The sequence below is a fragment of the Vigna unguiculata genome, chromosome 3 (genome assembly GCF_037176805.1).
Source record: "Vigna unguiculata cultivar grain cowpea cultivar isolate G323 ecotype 2 chromosome 3, ASM3717680v1, whole genome shotgun sequence".
Classification (NCBI taxonomy): Eukaryota; Viridiplantae; Streptophyta; class Magnoliopsida; order Fabales; family Fabaceae; genus Vigna; species Vigna unguiculata.
This window is the reverse complement of record NC_140794.1, coordinates 15,703,058-15,721,052: the sequence shown is the minus strand read 5'-3', so window position 1 is coordinate 15,721,052 and position 17,995 is coordinate 15,703,058. Positions and strand designations below refer to the sequence as shown.

General features: G+C 32.4%; 2 protein-coding genes and 1 pseudogene across 2 annotated transcripts; 1 reads left to right on the top strand and 2 right to left on the bottom strand.

Annotated features, from left to right (window-relative positions):
* Positions 1-1,423: 1,423 nt before the first annotated feature.
* Positions 1,424-4,451, bottom strand: LOC146887519 (uncharacterized; annotated as a pseudogene).
* Positions 4,452-5,602: 1,151 nt separating this feature from the next.
* On the bottom strand, positions 5,603-8,034 carry LOC146887518 (uncharacterized). Its single transcript, XM_085670264.1, has 4 exons — positions 7,204-8,034; positions 6,894-7,117; positions 6,552-6,809; positions 5,603-6,449 (listed from the first exon to the last, which is right to left on the bottom strand). The coding sequence occupies exons 1-4, from the start codon at positions 8,032-8,034 to the stop codon at positions 5,603-5,605; spliced, it is 2,160 nt and encodes a 719-aa protein (XP_085526390.1).
* Positions 8,035-10,566: 2,532 nt separating this feature from the next.
* Positions 10,567-16,701, top strand: SAL1 (SAL1 phosphatase-like protein). The gene is made up of 8 exons (XM_028060644.2): positions 10,567-10,824; positions 11,067-11,142; positions 12,440-12,513; positions 12,605-12,810; positions 13,662-13,869; positions 13,952-14,050; positions 14,164-14,317; positions 16,315-16,701. Exons 1-8 carry the CDS (start codon positions 10,603-10,605, stop codon positions 16,476-16,478), a joined length of 1,203 nt encoding a protein of 400 aa, XP_027916445.2. The 5' UTR covers positions 10,567-10,602; the 3' UTR covers positions 16,479-16,701.
* Positions 16,702-17,995: the final 1,294 nt, after the last annotated feature.

Below are 17,995 nucleotides of genomic sequence, written 5' to 3'. Positions count from 1 at the left end.
TCACATCTTTTTTATTTTATTTATTTTATTTTTTGAAAATAAATTTATTCACCAGGACGAAATTGGGTGTTGACAGTTTCAATCTGGAGAGGGACAAAATTGTTCCATTTTTACAAAAATTGGGACTAAATTGAGACAATAATTAAAATAAAGGGACCAAATTGAGAATGTGAAGATGACGCCTGGCATAAAAGTGACATGTGGCATTGTCACTGTCACATCACTCTGTCATTACCACGTGGCACGACGACAGCTTGACACGTGACAAATTTTTTATTTTTTTTAAATTTCAAAAAAATAAAATAAAAAATTCAAAAAATCCAAGAACTGGCACATGACATCTCATTTAACGTTGTTACTATTCTCCTTTAATTAATGTTTGAAGAATGAGTCATAAAATACACCATTTATCATTTCTAATAAATTTAATATTTGAGATGTTTAAAAGTGTTACATGAAAAATATTATATTTGTTTGAATAGTTAATTTAATTATGTTTTCCTTCTTAAATTATTATGAAAAATTATACTTTCTATAAAAAATTTGGTACATATATTTTATGAAAGATATTATAAAACATTATTTTCATCAAATTATATGTGCTTATATTTTAATTTATTATAAAACTTAGTTGTTCACATAAAAAAATGCTCTACATGTCATTTGTTGAGAATGATGTTTTACATTGACTTTCATAAAATACAATAACTAAATATAGGGTGGCTAAAATGAGTTAACTCAGCTTAGACGAGTTGACTCGTTACGAGTTGAGCTAAAAAATGATCAGTTCAACCCGACTCACTTTTAAATGAGTCAGAAATTTTGTAACCCAACTCGACCCACCATAAGTTGTTGGGTTAGGGGGTTGACTCACTTCTTCTCTAATCCATCCAAAAGTAGCTCGCTCATTCTTATCTCGTCCATGGAAAAGTAGTCTCTCATTCACATTTAATCCCTTGTTTTAGTTTAGTTCAAAGTCATTACTATTTTCAACATGCTTGTACTTAAGAATTAAAAATTATAAAATTGTGAATATTACTTATTTTAAGAAATAGGCTTATAGAATTTATTATATCTACTAATTTCATTAAATAAAAATAAGTTTATTAAAATCTTAATATTTTATCAAAAAAAATTACAGAAACAAATAATTTCTTATGTGAGCTGCAAGCATGTCCGCAAACCTGCAAGCCAAATGTTATGTGAGATAGGCTAAAAAAATTAGTTCGCATTTCTCATTGGAGGCGGGTTGGCCCGACCTGCTAAAAGCTCACTAATGGACCTAATGGCGGATCTTGACCAACATTGTTGGGGGAGCCAAAATAATACATCCAAAATTTATACATTTTATTATTGTCACTAACACAATAAAAATGAATACATAACTTAGTATAACGATAACTAAAAAAGAAATCACAAATATCTAAAAGATTGCCCTTCGTTCCTTCAGATCCCTAAACTCATCAATAATTGAATCATAACTAAAATTTTTAGCTATTTCTTTTTCAATGTAAATAATCATATTATCGACAAGAAATTCATCTTCCATTTTATTTCACAATCTTGTTTTGATAATCTTCATTGCAAAAAATGATCTTTCTGTTGTAGCTGTAGAGACAGGAAGAGTTAAAATAAGACGAATTAAACGATCAATCAAGTAAAATGTTCTTGACTTTCCTGTTCTTGCCAAAGATTGACATAATTCAAGCATGGTTGATAAATTCTTCAAATCTGGATGGTTAGGAGCATCAATAATAAAATGTTGAAGTTGAAATTTTAAACTAATCTTCTCTTTCTCACTAAAATCTAAAGGATAATATTTGTTCACAAGAGTGCATATATCCTCACTGTTAAAAGCTTTATAAGCATCCTTATGAACTAAAGCATTGTTTAGAGTTAAAAGTTCCATTGTTTGCTCACTAAACCTGTCATTTAATTCTTGCAACTGCTTGTCCACTGTAACAAGAAATATATTCACCCTAAAATGATGTTCCATAGTGACATGATCTTTTTTATGTCGAGAATGACCATGACATGCAACATAAGTAGAATTAAAATCAGGAATATCAATGTCATGTTGTTCACAAAAGAATACCACACCTTTCAATAGATTTTGCCACCCATCCTCCCTCAACTTTTGAATCAAAATTTTAGTAGAACAAACCAATTGCATAACATTCAGTATATCCTAAGATTGTTTCTGCAAAGCTTGGCAAAGACTGTGAGTAATTCCCATAATATCTTTCATCATGTGTAAAATAATATGAACTCAAATGAAGACAACATATTAAATGCAAAATCAACATCATCCCTTTGAGAATAAGTTGATCCATCAACAATAATTTTTTGAAGAACTAGACAAGATGCATTATATAGCTTCATCATACTACAAATGGAATAAAAATGCGAGCTCCAACGAGTATCACCAACTCGTTTTAAAGTGCCAATTTGATTTTTTCCTTTACCAGTTTCAAGTTCACCCATTTCTAACAATTGAGTTATTCCATCTAATTCAATAGCTTGTAACTCATCATGACGTTTACTATAGGAACACACAACATTTACAATAAAAGCCAAATTTGAAAAAAATTGATGAACTGGAATGACCTCTTTTAAAGCAGCCACCAAAGTTGTAGTCTATGAGCAAAAAATGCACATAATAAGCATAAGAATTATCATTGAGAAATAATGCTTGCAATCCATTCCATTCTCCCCTCATATTACTAGCACCATCATACCTTTGACCGCGGATATTGGAAACATCAAGATTATGCTTAGAGAGAACGACACTCAATTTTTTTTTTAGAGTGGTGCCTATTGTATCCTTAACATGCACAATATCAAAAAATTATTCTTTTATATTACCATCCTTATCTACGAATCTCAAAACAATAACCATTTGCTCTTTTTTAGATTCATCACGTGCTTCATCAACAATTATGCAAAATTTAGAATCTCCAATTAGAAAATGTGCAAGATTTCTTTCTGAATATGATGAGAAGTATACTTAGCATTATACAGAGCATTTCCTAACACAACTTGTGCGACTTTATCATTATATCATGCTAGAACTTTAATCATTTCAAGAAAGTTACCTCTATTATTTGACTCTGGTGTTTCCTCGTGGCCTCTAAATGCACAAGCTTGAAATGCTAGCCAACGAATTGTGTCAATAGAGGTTTTGAGCCGTAAATGATTCTTGCAGACTTGTTCTAAACTTTGAATATTTATAATGTTATTAATGTGCATAGATTGATTCAACAAGTCTTTACAAGCTTTCATTGCATTGTTATGCGGTGAGCAAGGACTATCTCCAATGTGATTGAGAAATGCACATCTTTTTCCTACATTAACCTTTTTCCACGATCTAAAACCTTGTTTAGTAAACACATCTGACCCAAACGACCATCTGGCTTTGAACTAAATAGATAACATGCCAAACAACAAGCTCCATCATTAGCCGGGGAATACTCTAGCCAAGAAGGAAACATTTTAAACCAACTAGATTGAAATCTCCTTTGATGTTTTTCCTTAAAATAAGGATAATTTTCAAGTTGCAATTGATATGGACTCCATTTTAAATAAGCTCTTCGAATCTCATCTCTTTGGCTCATTAGATATTCTCATATTTGAAGACGTTTTTCTGGATCACGTTCCAAAGAATTAATATGAAACTCCTCACCTATAATTCTTTGAACCTTAAAAAGGGGCTCCTATGATTGAACAATTGGATCATTAGTATCATGCTTCAGAATATCTGGAAGAGTTAAATTTGTCCTATTTTCATCTTCACGGGTAGCTTCCCTTTTATCACTTTTAAAAAATGAATCTATTCTTTTATTCTTCATCAATATACCTATTTAAAAAAATAATACTAAAAAATGATTTATCATAATCTAATAAAAACTTGAGAGACATAAATACCAAAAGAAAATTCGATGATAATCAAACCACACTTAAAATTCAATTAAAAAGCACACGCGGTACAATCATTTTTTTCTTCTATGTTCATAAAATAAAAAATTAATATAAAATAGGCTCATTAAATAAATTATTAAACTAATATTTCACTATCAAGTAAGACAAAAGAGAATTATCTTCTTCTTTATTTCTTTGAGGATGGAAGAGGACAGTTGAGAGATGAGAGAAAAAATAATTGATCTTTTTCTCTTCAGAAACAAAAGAAAATAGGTAAGAATGGAAGATGAGAACAATTTGTAAGAAACTCAAGGCATAGACATATAAAAGAGGCTCATTAAATAAAGGTATAAATACTGATTAGGTACCCAAACTTTTTCTGAATGTTCATTTTGGTACCCGAACTTTCTGAATGTTCAATTTAGTACCCAAACTTTTTAAAGAGGATTATTTTAGTACCTTCCGTTAAATACACTTTGACGCCGTTTGGGACCTGTTGAGCTGGCAGTGTGCAACAGATACGTGGCAGACATAAGGGTTCGCATAAAATGACTTGGATTGTATTTAGTTGGGATCAAATTGAAGTGCCCCTTTTGTTGTGGAGGTTGACCTAATTTTAGATTTCTCGTCTTCTGGTTTTTCTGAAAGGGTGAAGAGATGTCAAGGGTTCAATCCTCTTCTTCTTGCTCTCACAATTCACGGGTGATGCGAAATCAAAGCTCATGCTGTAGTAGTGGTGGCTGTAGAGGCTTGGGTGAAGCACCCACATGCAATTGTGGAGTGGCAGCTGTGCTGAGAACAGCTAGAACAATCAAGAATGGTGGGAGACAGTTTTGGGGATGCCCTAATTTCAAGGTTAGTCATATGGTGTTAATTTTTTGGGTAAGTTTATGTTTGTGTTTGGAGATAGTTGCATAGTAAAGTAATTCTTTGTTATGTTGTTTTTTGAAGAACAGGGTGGAAGTGAAGGTTGTTATGGGTGCAATTTCTTTAAATGGTGCATTGAAGATGGTGATGACGAAAAAGATGCAATTATTCTGAGGCAAAGGCGAAAGATTTATATTCTAGAGAAAGAAGTTAAGGGATGGAGAAAGTGGGTGAACTTGTTAATTGGATTGGTGTGTGTATTGGTTGTATTGAATCTGATTTTAGTATCCATGATGTTGATGTAGATTGATATTGTAGTGAAAGATTAGCTGTTTAAAATTGTGTAGTGAAAGATTAGCTGTAGTGAAAGATTAGCTGTTTAAAGTTGTTTGACTTTAGGTGTGTGGAAGGTTATTTTGTAATATGAAATTTAATGAAATGAATTAAAGTTCGGAGATATGAAAAATGTGAACCATCTTTTAAAGTGCTGCATTTATTTTTCTGGTATTTGAAATGTTACATGGGCTGAAATAACAAGAAAGAAATGTAAATTTGAACAAAAGCAGGATAAGTTGCCACAAATTCATTGAATATCAAATATGATATAACAAAAGGACATTGTTCATAGGTATGGATAACAAACATCCGACAAAAGTATTGGTAACACTTCAAGTGAAGTTGCAGACTATACTTCAAGTGAAGTTGCAGACTATACCAATCCAAAATAACATAATCCATATGAAATAATTCTAGTGAAGTTGCAGACTTAAAGTCATTACAAAAAGTGCAGCCTGAATTCTTAAAACTAATCCTAAAGTCATGGTTTCCATACAACGCCTCTCCTATGCTGGAGTTTTTGCCTTGAAAAAGGTCTGCCACGTGTTGGTTGAGGAATGAGATTTTGGTGGACTGGTTGGGATGATTCTGTTCCATGAGTTATCTGTGTTGCTTGTTCATGTGTTGTAGAAGGTGGTGGAGGTCCATTCTGTGTTGCAGACTGTGATGCGGTTGCAGGTGCAGGCTGTGTTACAAATTCTGGTGTAGTTGCAGGTGCAGAGTGTGCTACAGAAGCTGGTGTGGGTGCAGGTGCAGAGTCTGGTACAGAAGCTGGTGTGGGTGCAGGTGCAGTAGCAGATTCTGGTGCAGAATCTGGTGTAGGTGCAGTAGCAGATTTTGGTGCAGAATGTGGTGCAGGTTTAGGTCCATATTCTTTAGGCCGTAGGGGGCAAGTTTTTCTGAAGTGGCCAATTTGCATACATATGCCACATTTTTTTCTTACACCTGATCTATTCACAGATATAACATTTTTATCTTTCTTCTTTAACTCCCAAGCTTCTACACGTCTTTTCTTCTTTGGCCTGCCTGGTAGGATTCTTTTTTGTGGAGGTAAAACATCTGGATATTCTGTGACATCCCACTGGTGTTGTCCGTTGGTTGGGTATATTATTGGCTGGTAAGTCTCCTCATATGTTGACATCTTGAAGCATAAAGGTATGAAGTCTTCTTCATCCAAATTCAGGAATTTCATTGCAGCCAATGAGTGACAGCAAGGGAGCCCTGTGATACTCCATTTCCTACAGCTGCAGTCCCTTGTATCTAGGTTGACAACATATTTCTCCCCATTGAATGTGTGCCTAACCTCAAAAATTTTTTCTGCAAACCACCTGCCATGATAAAAGCAAAGTTGTTCACCACTTAAAATGTATATATACAACAGCAAATAGCAAATAGCAAATAGCAAATAGCAAATACCAAATAGCAAATACCTTGGTAACCAGTTTTTGGTTTCTTTAGATTCCTGTTTCATTCTTGATTTAATTTTCGGGCAGATTGGCCCTTCTGCAGCAGTCACCTTTGATCTGTTTGTGGCCCATCTATCCATCAAGTAACCTCTAATTTGTTCCATCATACTTATGATAGGCTTGCTCCTCGCCTCTACAATTACACTGTTGAAAGCCTCACTCATATTATTCACTAATGTATCAGACATGGGTCTTGGGTTGAACCTGGACCTAGACCAATACCTATTTATGCACAAAATTGAGAACAATGTATAAGAATGTATCGACAATGTTAAAGTGACAGTAATATTGTATAAGTTCAGTTACCTAGGGGGTATGGCTATTAGATGCTTGAATGCGTCCAAGTTAACTTCTTTAATCATCCGCATAGTTGTTTCCCATTGTTGTGGATAAGTACTGACTGCAGCCTGCCACATTAGATTTTTCAGATTTTTTCCTGGGAATTTTTTCCTAAAGTTTGCATATAAGTGACGCATGCAAAATCTCTGATCAGCTCCTGGCAAAAGGTCTTGTATAGCAGGCAACAAACCCTGTTCAACAATTCACTTCATAAGTGTTTAATCCATATGGTTGATAAATGAAAAACAAAAAAGTGTTTAATCGATATGGTTGATACCTTTTGCTGGTCTGACATGAAAGTGATGGAAGAACATATATTGGAACCACCAAGATCATCAACTAACAATTCCAAGAACCAACTCCATATATCTTTATTTTCTACTTCCACCACAGCCCATGCAATTGGCAGCATTTGATCATTTGCATCCCTTCCAATAGCTGTCAACAATTCACCTCCATATCTCCCTTTGAGAAAACACCCATCCAAACCAATAATAGGTCGACAACAAAAAAAACTATCCTTGCAGGCTTTAAGACACATATAAAATCTCATAAAGTATGTTTTCCCTTCAATTGTATCAACTTTAACCTTTGCAGTTGATCCCGGATTAGATCTCAGAATTTCATGGGCATAATCATATATTCTTTTAAATTGTTCTTTAAAAGAACCTTCAACTTCCTCATTGGCCAATGCCCTTGCCCTACGTGACACTGACTTACTCACATTCACGTTCCACTTTCTTGATATCTTCTTACGAATATCCACAGCCCTAGTCCTTGGATTATCTCTAATTGTGTTTTTCATCTGCCCACTTAGCCACTTTGCATTTATTAAATTCACATTGAACTCTCTACTACATGTGTGTTTGTCAACTACTTTCCTTAGTTGCCAAATGTTTTTAGCAGGAACATATCCACAATATGCAAACCATTTACATTTTCCCTTAGCTCCTAAACAAATAACTCTAAGTCTGCGGTTATCATTTCTTTGAATTTTCAATTTCAAACCAGAATGCACACCATACGTCCTAATTGCATCTACAAATTGGGCCTTATCTATGAAATATGTACCAATTTCCCACTGATAATCTTCCATGTTTATTGGCATCCGAAAGTTCATGAAGCATGATAACCCATCTCTTTCAGTTTCCCTTTAATCTCAAAAAAACTCCACCAATCCGGGTCACATACCCATGTAGCTGTTAACCCATCACTATAAGTTAACCTATCAGTTTGTATAAAATGGCCACCATGGTGGAGTACAACTTCAAAACAATCATCAGACATCACAACCAATATAGTAAAACCACTTACCCTGTCAAATAAGAATACCCAAAAAAACGCCACAAATTACAACCATACCACAAAAAAACAGTATAAAGTCATAAAGGGGACCACAAGCCACCCACCCACCGCATACTTTACTTTACACTTCACAGAAAGGACCCCGACAGCACAACCCCCCACAACAGAACCCACCCCCCCACAACATTTATGCAATATAATACAAACCCCAAAACGAGTACAACTTCGAAAATATAAAACAACAACACACATTCATCAACACACATTCATCAGCACGAAGACAAAAAGCACAAAAGAAAACTCACCTTCCACGACTGCCAAAGATTCCCCTTCGTCGTCTTCCACTGCCGAACCTTCTTCTTCCCAACTTCGCCGATCGTCGAACCACAATCCCAATTTTCGCTTTCCGCTTTCTGCCCTGATTTTTCCTTCTCCACCCAATTTCATGTGTTGTGCCCTAATTCTCTCTAATGTCCTGTGCCCTAATTCTCTCTCAACGTAATATTTTCCCCAATTCACTCAGAAAACACGAACCACAAATTTTTACTTTTGCTTTTATTACTTAATTACTTTTTTTTACATCTTAATCCACGTGCACACCCACTGATTCTGCCACGTATCTGTTCCACTGTGCCAGCTCAACAGGTCTCAAACGGCGTTAAATGGTATTTAACGGAAGGTACTAAAATTAACCCGTTTAAAAAGTTTGGGTACTAAATTGAACATTCAGAAAGTTCGGGTACCAAAATGAACATTCAGAAAAAGTTTGGGTACCTAATCAGTATTTATACTTTAAATAAATTATTGAACTAATATTTCACTATCAAGTGAGACGAAAGAATTACCTTCTTCTTTTCTTCCTCGAGGATGGGAGAGAATAAAGGAGAAATAAGAGAAAAAATAATAGATCTTTTTCTTTTCAGAAACAAAAAAACAGATGAGAATGAAATATGAGAATAATTTATAAAAAACACAACCTATAATGAAAAGTGTTGTTATTGGTGGGTTATATGTCAATTTACTTTCAATCTCGCTCATACTCATTTTAGCCTGTAGATTAAGTGCGCAAGTTTAGTTGAATCCATATTTTAAAACTATGAAATTTTTTCAACTAAATCTGGATTGAATCGATTGTGATCCGAGTTACCTCACACATTATAACTAATTTTGATATTCCTAACTAAATACTTTATAATTTAATTTAAGAGTGAAACAAAATTTTTTATAATAGTTTGAGGACAAAAAAATATTTTTAGTTTCTAATTTTTTAAATATTTAAGTATTTGGTTTTACAGCTAATAAAATAGTATTAAATATAATAAATGTTTTAATTTCTTTAATTCTGAAGCAATAAATAGCTTAAATTATTTAATTCTAAATCATTAAATAGTTTAAGTTTTTTAATTATAGAGCTATAACTTCTTTAAAGATTTTTAAAAAATATAAAGCTGTAATTATGTGTATCTGTAAAATTTAAAATCGTAATTATGTGGAGTGATAATGAATTTAAAGTATTGATTACGCATTAATAATTTTATTTTAAAGTAATAAATGCTTTAATTTGTTGTTATCCTTATCTTTAAACATATCTTTAAATAATTATATCATTATAAAATAAAATAAGAAATATTCTTTGTTGTGAGTAAACCTTTATTAGGATACTCTAAGCATATTTTCTATTTAAAAATAATTTATATATATATATATATATATATATATATATTACTTTATTAAAAATTTCTCAAACATTTATTTTAAGTAAACAATGTAATAAAATATCAAAAAAATAATTATTTAATAAACATAAACATAAATAAAGTCCATTCAACACAGTCTTATTTAATAATGTTATTTTTGAAAATGTAATTATATTTAAGATTAAATATATTTTTATTTTTTAGTCAAAATAAAAATAAAATTAATTTTTTTTTCGAGACAAAATTAGATTTTTATTTGTAAAATATATATGAATTTAATAATTTGAACTAAATTTTAAATTCTATTAATTTTATTTATCATTTTCAACGTATTTTTTAGGTTAACAAGTTAATATTAAAATAAAAATGTATTAAATGTATAAATAATTTAAATATTATTATAAAATAATTTAAAATATTAAATAAATTTAATCAAATTTGTTTAAAAAATTAAAATTTAAATATTTTAAATGTGAAAGATTAAATTAATTCATAAAGCAATAATATAAAAAAAATGTGTTTCTATATTTCATAAAAAGAAAAAAAAATCAAATTGTGGGGACCGATATCAGGACACAACCCAGGAAGTGAAAACGCCGTGTGGCAATTAATTGAGAAGTAATTTTGGGAAGCGTAATTTAAAAAAAAAAAGAAAAAAAGGAAGAGAAAGGAAAATGGGCACAGCAACAGTTTGGTGGAGAGCGAGAGCTATAAGTGCAGGAGTAGGAAGCGATTGGAGGTTGTCCGAAGCCAGAATCCGAAAAAGGTGCATTAGCGTGTCAACGAGAAGTAGTTGCTCTTCATCGCCACTGACACTAATCCTTTCTTCAATGCCTTATGAGAAGGAACTCGCCGCTGCAAAGAAAGCAGCCACTCTCGCCGCTCGTCTCTGCCAGGCACTCATCCACAATTTCTCTTTACCATCGCCATTTTCATAAACAAAAGAAAAACCCTTATTTTTGCGTTTTATTGAAATTATAGACTAGTTTTGCGCAATTGCATGTTTTGTTTTTGTTGCATAGCCTGCTTAGTAAGATTCTTCTATTTTTCGCTTTTTAATTTTAAATTTTGCGGCAACGGTTGATTTTTTAAATTAGCAATGGATGCTGATTTATTCTTCTTTGCATGCTTTTTGCAGAAAGTTCAGAAGGCTCTTCTGCAATCCGATGTTCACTCAAAGTCAGACAAAAGTCCCGTTACAGTGGCCGATTATGGTTTGTTATCTTACTCCTGCTACCATTGTGTTTAGTGTTAACGTTGAATTGTTTTTTGTGCGAATGCTCACATTGACAACTTAATTGTAGTTGGAAATGAGATGTTTAGTTGTTAACTATTGACTGAGTAGAAGTAGTGCTGATTGTGTATAATGTTATGCTCTTGGACTATTTTTTTCGGGTACTTGTACCGGTTGGATTGTGTTTACATAATTGGAAGCTGAACAATGGGAGTGGTGTAAGCTTTTTAGATGTCTTCACAAATCCTTGCCATGTTTTTTCACATGTATAATCCCGGGTTACTGATTTGATCAGAACATTTCGTGCTTGTTGTATAGATTATCATCTCTATTTCGAGGGGCTTTGTTGTTCCAGTGCTTTGACATAAGTTATTGTTCCTTGAGTCCAGTTCTATGAGTTTTCGCACTCTCAAAATTTGTTTTAATTCCTTATAATAGTTATAGATGATCCTGTTAATATTCAACTAATTCAGTTTACAAGAATGAGCCAGCGAATTTTAACAGTATCATTGTAGTTTTGAAATCTTTAGCATTTCCTCAACGAGAGTAGGGGAGTTGTACTTTAATAATATTGCTACAAATACAAGCTCTACACCAGTGACTTAATAGTCGTAGCATACTTGTTTTAAACCATTAATTGAAACTCTCTTTTAGTTGAAAACTTGTGATGAGTAGCTAGTATAAGCCAATTGTTGGCTGGTGTAAAGCATTTTTCCTTACAGGACAGACATGAGGAAAGACCTTGCACTTGTATAAATTTGCTTCTATGTTATGACAGGCAAGTATGCAACTATAGCAGATGTTTTGTTTGTCTTCCCTCACTAATTTATATATCTCTTTCACATTATGTATTGTTCTGCTACCTGTCTCCATATTCTAGTAATCATTTTGCATGTACGAAAAGAGGACCTAATTGTAGTTAGCTCAACCAGCAAGTTTTTGGGCAAATTGCTCTCACATAAAAAAACCAGTCATTATGCACATTAGTCGAAATTCCTGCTACCACCACCTCAATAAATAGTGGATCTTCCATATGTTCTTTGTAATGTGGTGATTTAAAATGCTTCTACAAACATATTTTTTGAAAGATCATGTAATATTATGAGCTTGTGCTTCATTGCCTGTAATTTGGACCACTTGTGAAAAAGAAAGTTATTTACAATTTTAGCTGTAATTTTTCATTTTATATTATTCTAGTTGCTAAACTTGTTCATTGAGGTTTAAATGAAGTTTCAATTCACTTCATATAAATCGGGTTGCTGTCTTGTGGTTTACAGGTTCACAAGCATTGGTCAGCTTTATACTTGAGAGAGAACTTCCTTCTGAACCATTTTCAATAGTAGCCGAGGAGGTGAAATTGTAAATTCTTACAGGTTTTTTGTACATGTAGACTTTGCTTTCATTTCCATGCTTGAGTATAAAATCCAATTTTAAAAATTCAGGATTCAGGGGATCTTCGTAAGGAAAGTGGCCAGGAAACACTGAAGCGCATTACAGAACTTGTCAATGATACTCTTGCTAGTGAAGGATCAGATAGCTTTCCTACTTTAACAACAGATGATGTGCTTGCGGCCATTGACAATGGTAAGTCTGAAGGTGGTCCAGTTGGACAGCACTGGGTTTTGGATCCGATAGATGGTACGAAAGGGTGAGTATTCTTTTTTTCTCAAAAAAATTCATTTTGGTGTAAATTTTGTCTACTGTTAGTCGAATTTCATTATATTATTTTTCTAAAAAAGTTAATGTTCTTGCAGCACGAATTTGTTTGTAATATCTCATGGAAAACATATGACTTTATCTAGTATTATTAATCTTATTATTATCTGAGATTGCAGTTGTCATTCAACATCTTATCTTGTTTAGGAAGTAAGGAAAAAATAATTGTTGAAATCCATCGACTATCAATTCAATGTTCCAACCAACATATAGCTGTAATGGCGATTTTAATTTTGAAAGACATTATTTATTAGCTGGCATCGTTTCATATTTCACTTTTAATTGAAAAAAGGCCACCTTCTTTTCATTGTACTTCCTGTTTTCAAAAGTTTGTAAGGTAAACAGGAAAAAACCACTTATTATTTTCTACTTTCATTTTTTTTTTGTCACCGTTTCTTGTATCAACTTTTAAAATCAGGAAACAAATAAAACATAAAATGATAATAGAAAACCTTAAAATCTAGTTTTTTACTCATAAAAATTTGATAATATAAAATACTAGTATATTAGTATTTACTTTTATTTTCTTTACTTATCAAATTAATCAAACATTTGATTAAATAATTATTTTTCTTCATTATTTCCTATTTTACTCTCTATATTTTTATACCATTTGTTTCACTTGCATTGTCACTTATGGAGATCGTGTCATTGAGTAGCTCATGCTTCTGAGATGACATAATAGGTTTACTGTCTATATTTTTATACCATTTGTTTCACTTGCATGGTCACTTATGGAGATCGTGTCATTGAGTATCTCATGCTTGTGAGATGACATAATAGGTTTGTAAGAGGAGATCAATATGCTATAGCATTAGGTTTGCTACATGAAGGAAAAGTTGTATTGGGTGTCTTGGCTTGTCCAAATCTTCCACTGGCATCCATTGGCTCTAATCAGCAGCATTCTTCAAATGAAGTCGGTTGTCTCTTCTTTGCTAAAGTTGGTGATGGAGCATATATGCAAACACTGGGTGGTTCTACACAAACTAGGGTTGGTGCTTGCAAGTTTTTTTCATACTTGTCACTTTGGTAATGTCATTTGACAGTTGTGCCATGTCCAAATGATCATCCAGGTCCATGTCTGGGATGTTGATAATCCAGAGGAAGCATCATTATTTGAATCTTTTGAAGCAGCGCACTCCTCTCATGACTTGTCTAGCTCCATTGCAGAAGTAATGTTATTTCTATAGTTAGCACATTTGTTGTTTTTCATTGTTTTTTAGTTTAACTCTTAGCTCTCTTAGATTTAATTACACAAAATTCTTGAACGTTACTTAATTAACAGAAACTTGGTGTCAAAGCACCACCAGTCAGAATTGATAGCCAAGCAAAATATGGAGCTCTGTCAAGAGGAGATGGGGCTATATATTTGCGTTTCCCTCACAAAGGATACCGTGAAAAAATATGGGATCATGCTGCTGGAAGTATCGTTGTGACTGGTATTAATTTTCATTAGTTTTTCTTCCTGTTCTGAAGTATTTCTTTAATGAAATTGACCAATCTTTTCTTGGTAAACATGCTCTGCTTAAAATGAGTGTCATAACTGTCCAGAATTGGTCATAAATAACATTTGGCCTATGTTTATGTTTATCAAGTCCATGTCCTAGTTAAAAGTTTACTTGGATCTAGAATAGGTTTCTGGAGTGTGTTTTAATGTTTTCTCTTACAAAGTAAGACTTTAAGCCTAATTTAGTCTTACAAAACTAGCTTATAAGTTAATATTTGCATCCATTTGAATATTATAATTTGGTCATATCTCAAATTGATGTGTTGATGTGAGATCTCCAATGCACATTCGATGCCGCCGAGGACATAACATCTCAAGAATAGAACTAGATATTTGTGAATAGTTCGATAATAGGTGACATGATAGATCTAACAATCCATGTCAACTTAGGCTCTATATCATCTTAGAAAATGAACTTTAAGTTTGACTCAATCTTATAAAAACAGCTTATAAAGTGAGGTTTACACTCACTTATGTAATATAATTTGATCATATGTATAATGTCCTACACTTTCCTTGTCATAGGTAAAGTTTATACATTTTAACAAATTTAGGGAGCTTGGCAACTTTTCTAAACCTTTTTTATTTGTGATTATTCATGCTTTTAGCATGATGCATCCTGGAGCCTGATGCCAAGGAACTCTAAATGTGAAGTTAAAACTAACCTTGTTTGATAAGTTTTAAGCCATTTCCATCATTTAGCAAATTTTATTTGTGGTAATGAATTTTAACACTTTGAATTGAAAGGAAATAATGAAGGCTTTCAAGGAAAAGATAGTGCTGGTCTCAAATGTGAAGTTAATGGAACATAAATTTTGATGTCTAGGATTAAGTTTACTTCATTGTGTAATTCAATGATAGTTGAATCTTTATAAGTATTTTTGGGGTTATGGTTTAATTTGATTTGGAGTTAGGGAAGTGATAGATATTTGTGATGTGAATATCATCTAATATATTTTAAGATACACGGAACTCATACATGTTACATACTCAATTCTTACTGTAGAATTTCAATTTTAAACTCTGGAATTGCACTAGTAAAACGATATTAATATACTTTAAATACTTTCTTCATGATGAAATCTTAAGAGATTTTGGCTGCTTTTCTCCTAACACCTTAGAGGAGTTGGATTTTCGGTAGGGAATTAGTTATTCATTTTCCGAAGCGAGCGCACCCAAAATTCTTCACAAGAGATTATGAAGTACAAATCTTAGAACTTGTCATTTTTTTCCAAAATTACAGTAGTGTCGAGCTCAAATTAAACCCTTTTAAATTGCTTCATTTGAATAGTCAACTCTGTATGACAGTGGTTGCATCTTACAATATTCTATTTGGTCTGGACTGTGTATAAACTCTGTTAAAGTGCCGGTGAATAATTATATTTCAATCTGTTTATGTTTGACTTGCCTTTATCATGTTACTTAGCATTGATCTTTCTTTGGTCTTTAAATGATAAGAAAGATAATTTGAATGCACGATTATCTATTTGTTGCTCGTGGAAGGTCTGAGGGGAGGGGGAATTGAAACGTTGTATGCACTCATTGTCATTTCCCTTCAACGGGAAGACACTTGATGTTTCTTATATAGAATGAAAACAAGAAAAAAAAAAATTGCAAAATAAAGGAAAATAGTTGTAAGGGAATTGCTGAAAATTTGCTTGTTGAGAGGAGTGCGGTTTTGAATATTCTTTGTATGGATATAATATTCCTGCGGACCCAACACAACTCCTCATTACACTGATGACATTATCTCATGGATGAGCTATATATTTCTATCTGTTGTTTTTTGAATGACTTATGCAAGCATAATATTGGAGTCTACCGGTAATTGTGACTTTCATTGACAATGAACTAATATTTAGGTTCCTGCATTGCTTAGATTGTGAATGTGTCTTCTAATTTTCTATAAATGCGATTGGACTTTTGTAGAAGCTGGAGGTATCGTCACGGATGCTGCGGGGAATCCGTTGGACTTTTCAAAAGGAAAGTTTCTCGATGTTGTTTCTGGTATTATTGTTACAAACCAGAAATTAATGCCATCGCTTCTGAGAGCAGTTAAAGAAGCACTCAATGAGAAAGCATCATCCTTGTGATTTCCATTAAGCTTGTTTACTTTGTGGTCGGTTCATTATATGGGACCTTCTCCTCAATGTGCTATATTTCCTTCGTGATCTGATGAACATGATTGGAAATCCTCTCATTCCCTCTTTGAAGCAGATTTCTGCTCTTGTTTTTGCAGCTGCTATTGTCTTTTCCTGGACATGTACTTCTCTTTCTCTATTATTTTCTATCAATAAAGAGAGATCTTCGTTTAAACATGTTTGATAATTAATTCTTCTAGATTAACTTGTTAGAGGTGATATGATTTCAATGCATAGTTGATCCAAAAGTACCCCAAAATTTAGTGAATATCAGTATAATAAGGAAAGTATGACAAACAGAGGCCTCAGTACCCCATCTGAGTTTGTTTTGCAGCAAATATGAACTTGGAAGCATGGAAATGCCAACTCTTGAATATGGCCTGAAAAGGCTTATTATTTATTCCAAGGAATAAATTTTAAGGTAAACAATTTAGTGCCTGTTTATGTTTCCTATACTGTTATAAATACAGTATTATGAAATATTCTTTGGAAAGCTGTAAAGGAAAATAAGCGGTGGAAGATGAAATTTCAAATCTGTTATGCTTGTTTTGGGTGGAATTCTTGGAGAACTGTTGCTAAGTAATCAGCCTCACCTTTGAGGTTTCAATGGAGATCAATGCCAGTGATCCACGTGAATGGGTTAGCGCAAGAGGATTGATGAACAATGAAAGGGTAATGGGATCGATGACTCTAAAGTGGGTTGCAGCGTGAAGAGAGATAACAGTACTGTAGCTGACACATAAGTGACTCCAGATGTGCGGGTTTTTCTAAAAAGTGAAAAAGGTAAACGTTATTGTAGACTTAAAATAAAAAACATCAATTGCTGCGTCGATTTTACATTTTCTTGTTTAAAATAGAAAATCTTTTAAAAAGAAAAAAAATCAAACTTAAAAATATTTAAGAAATTCATTTAGTTTTCCTTTTCACTTTCCATGACTAAAATTAACTAAACCAATCTAAATTGAATCTTTAATATACTCATTAATTTGTATTATTATATATATCAAATTATATGGACTTAATTAATTTTTTTTTTCTCATTAATTAATTTATTTATCTTATTCAATTTGGTTGTACTATTAACAAAAGCTTTAATAAAATTCTTAAATTAAATAATTAAAACACTGTTCATCCAAGTAATCAGTAATAAATCGTTAATAAAATATTGATGGCTTTAGTTTGTATATAATATAATGTAATTTATAATAGATACATATTGACAGTTTGTAAAACTATCATTTTCAAACAAAGGAACTATATTTTTAATGTGTGATCATAAGATGGAATTGTACACATGCAGTTGATTTATTTAAAAAAATAATAATAATTAGCGCGTATGATAGTTATATCATTTTGAGTAGGATTTTTTCCGTGAAGAATGTTCGTAGTCTTTATTACAAAAAATCACTTAAGTATTAAAAGAATAAAATATTAATTTATATTTTCATTAAAGTAGCTTAATAATTTAG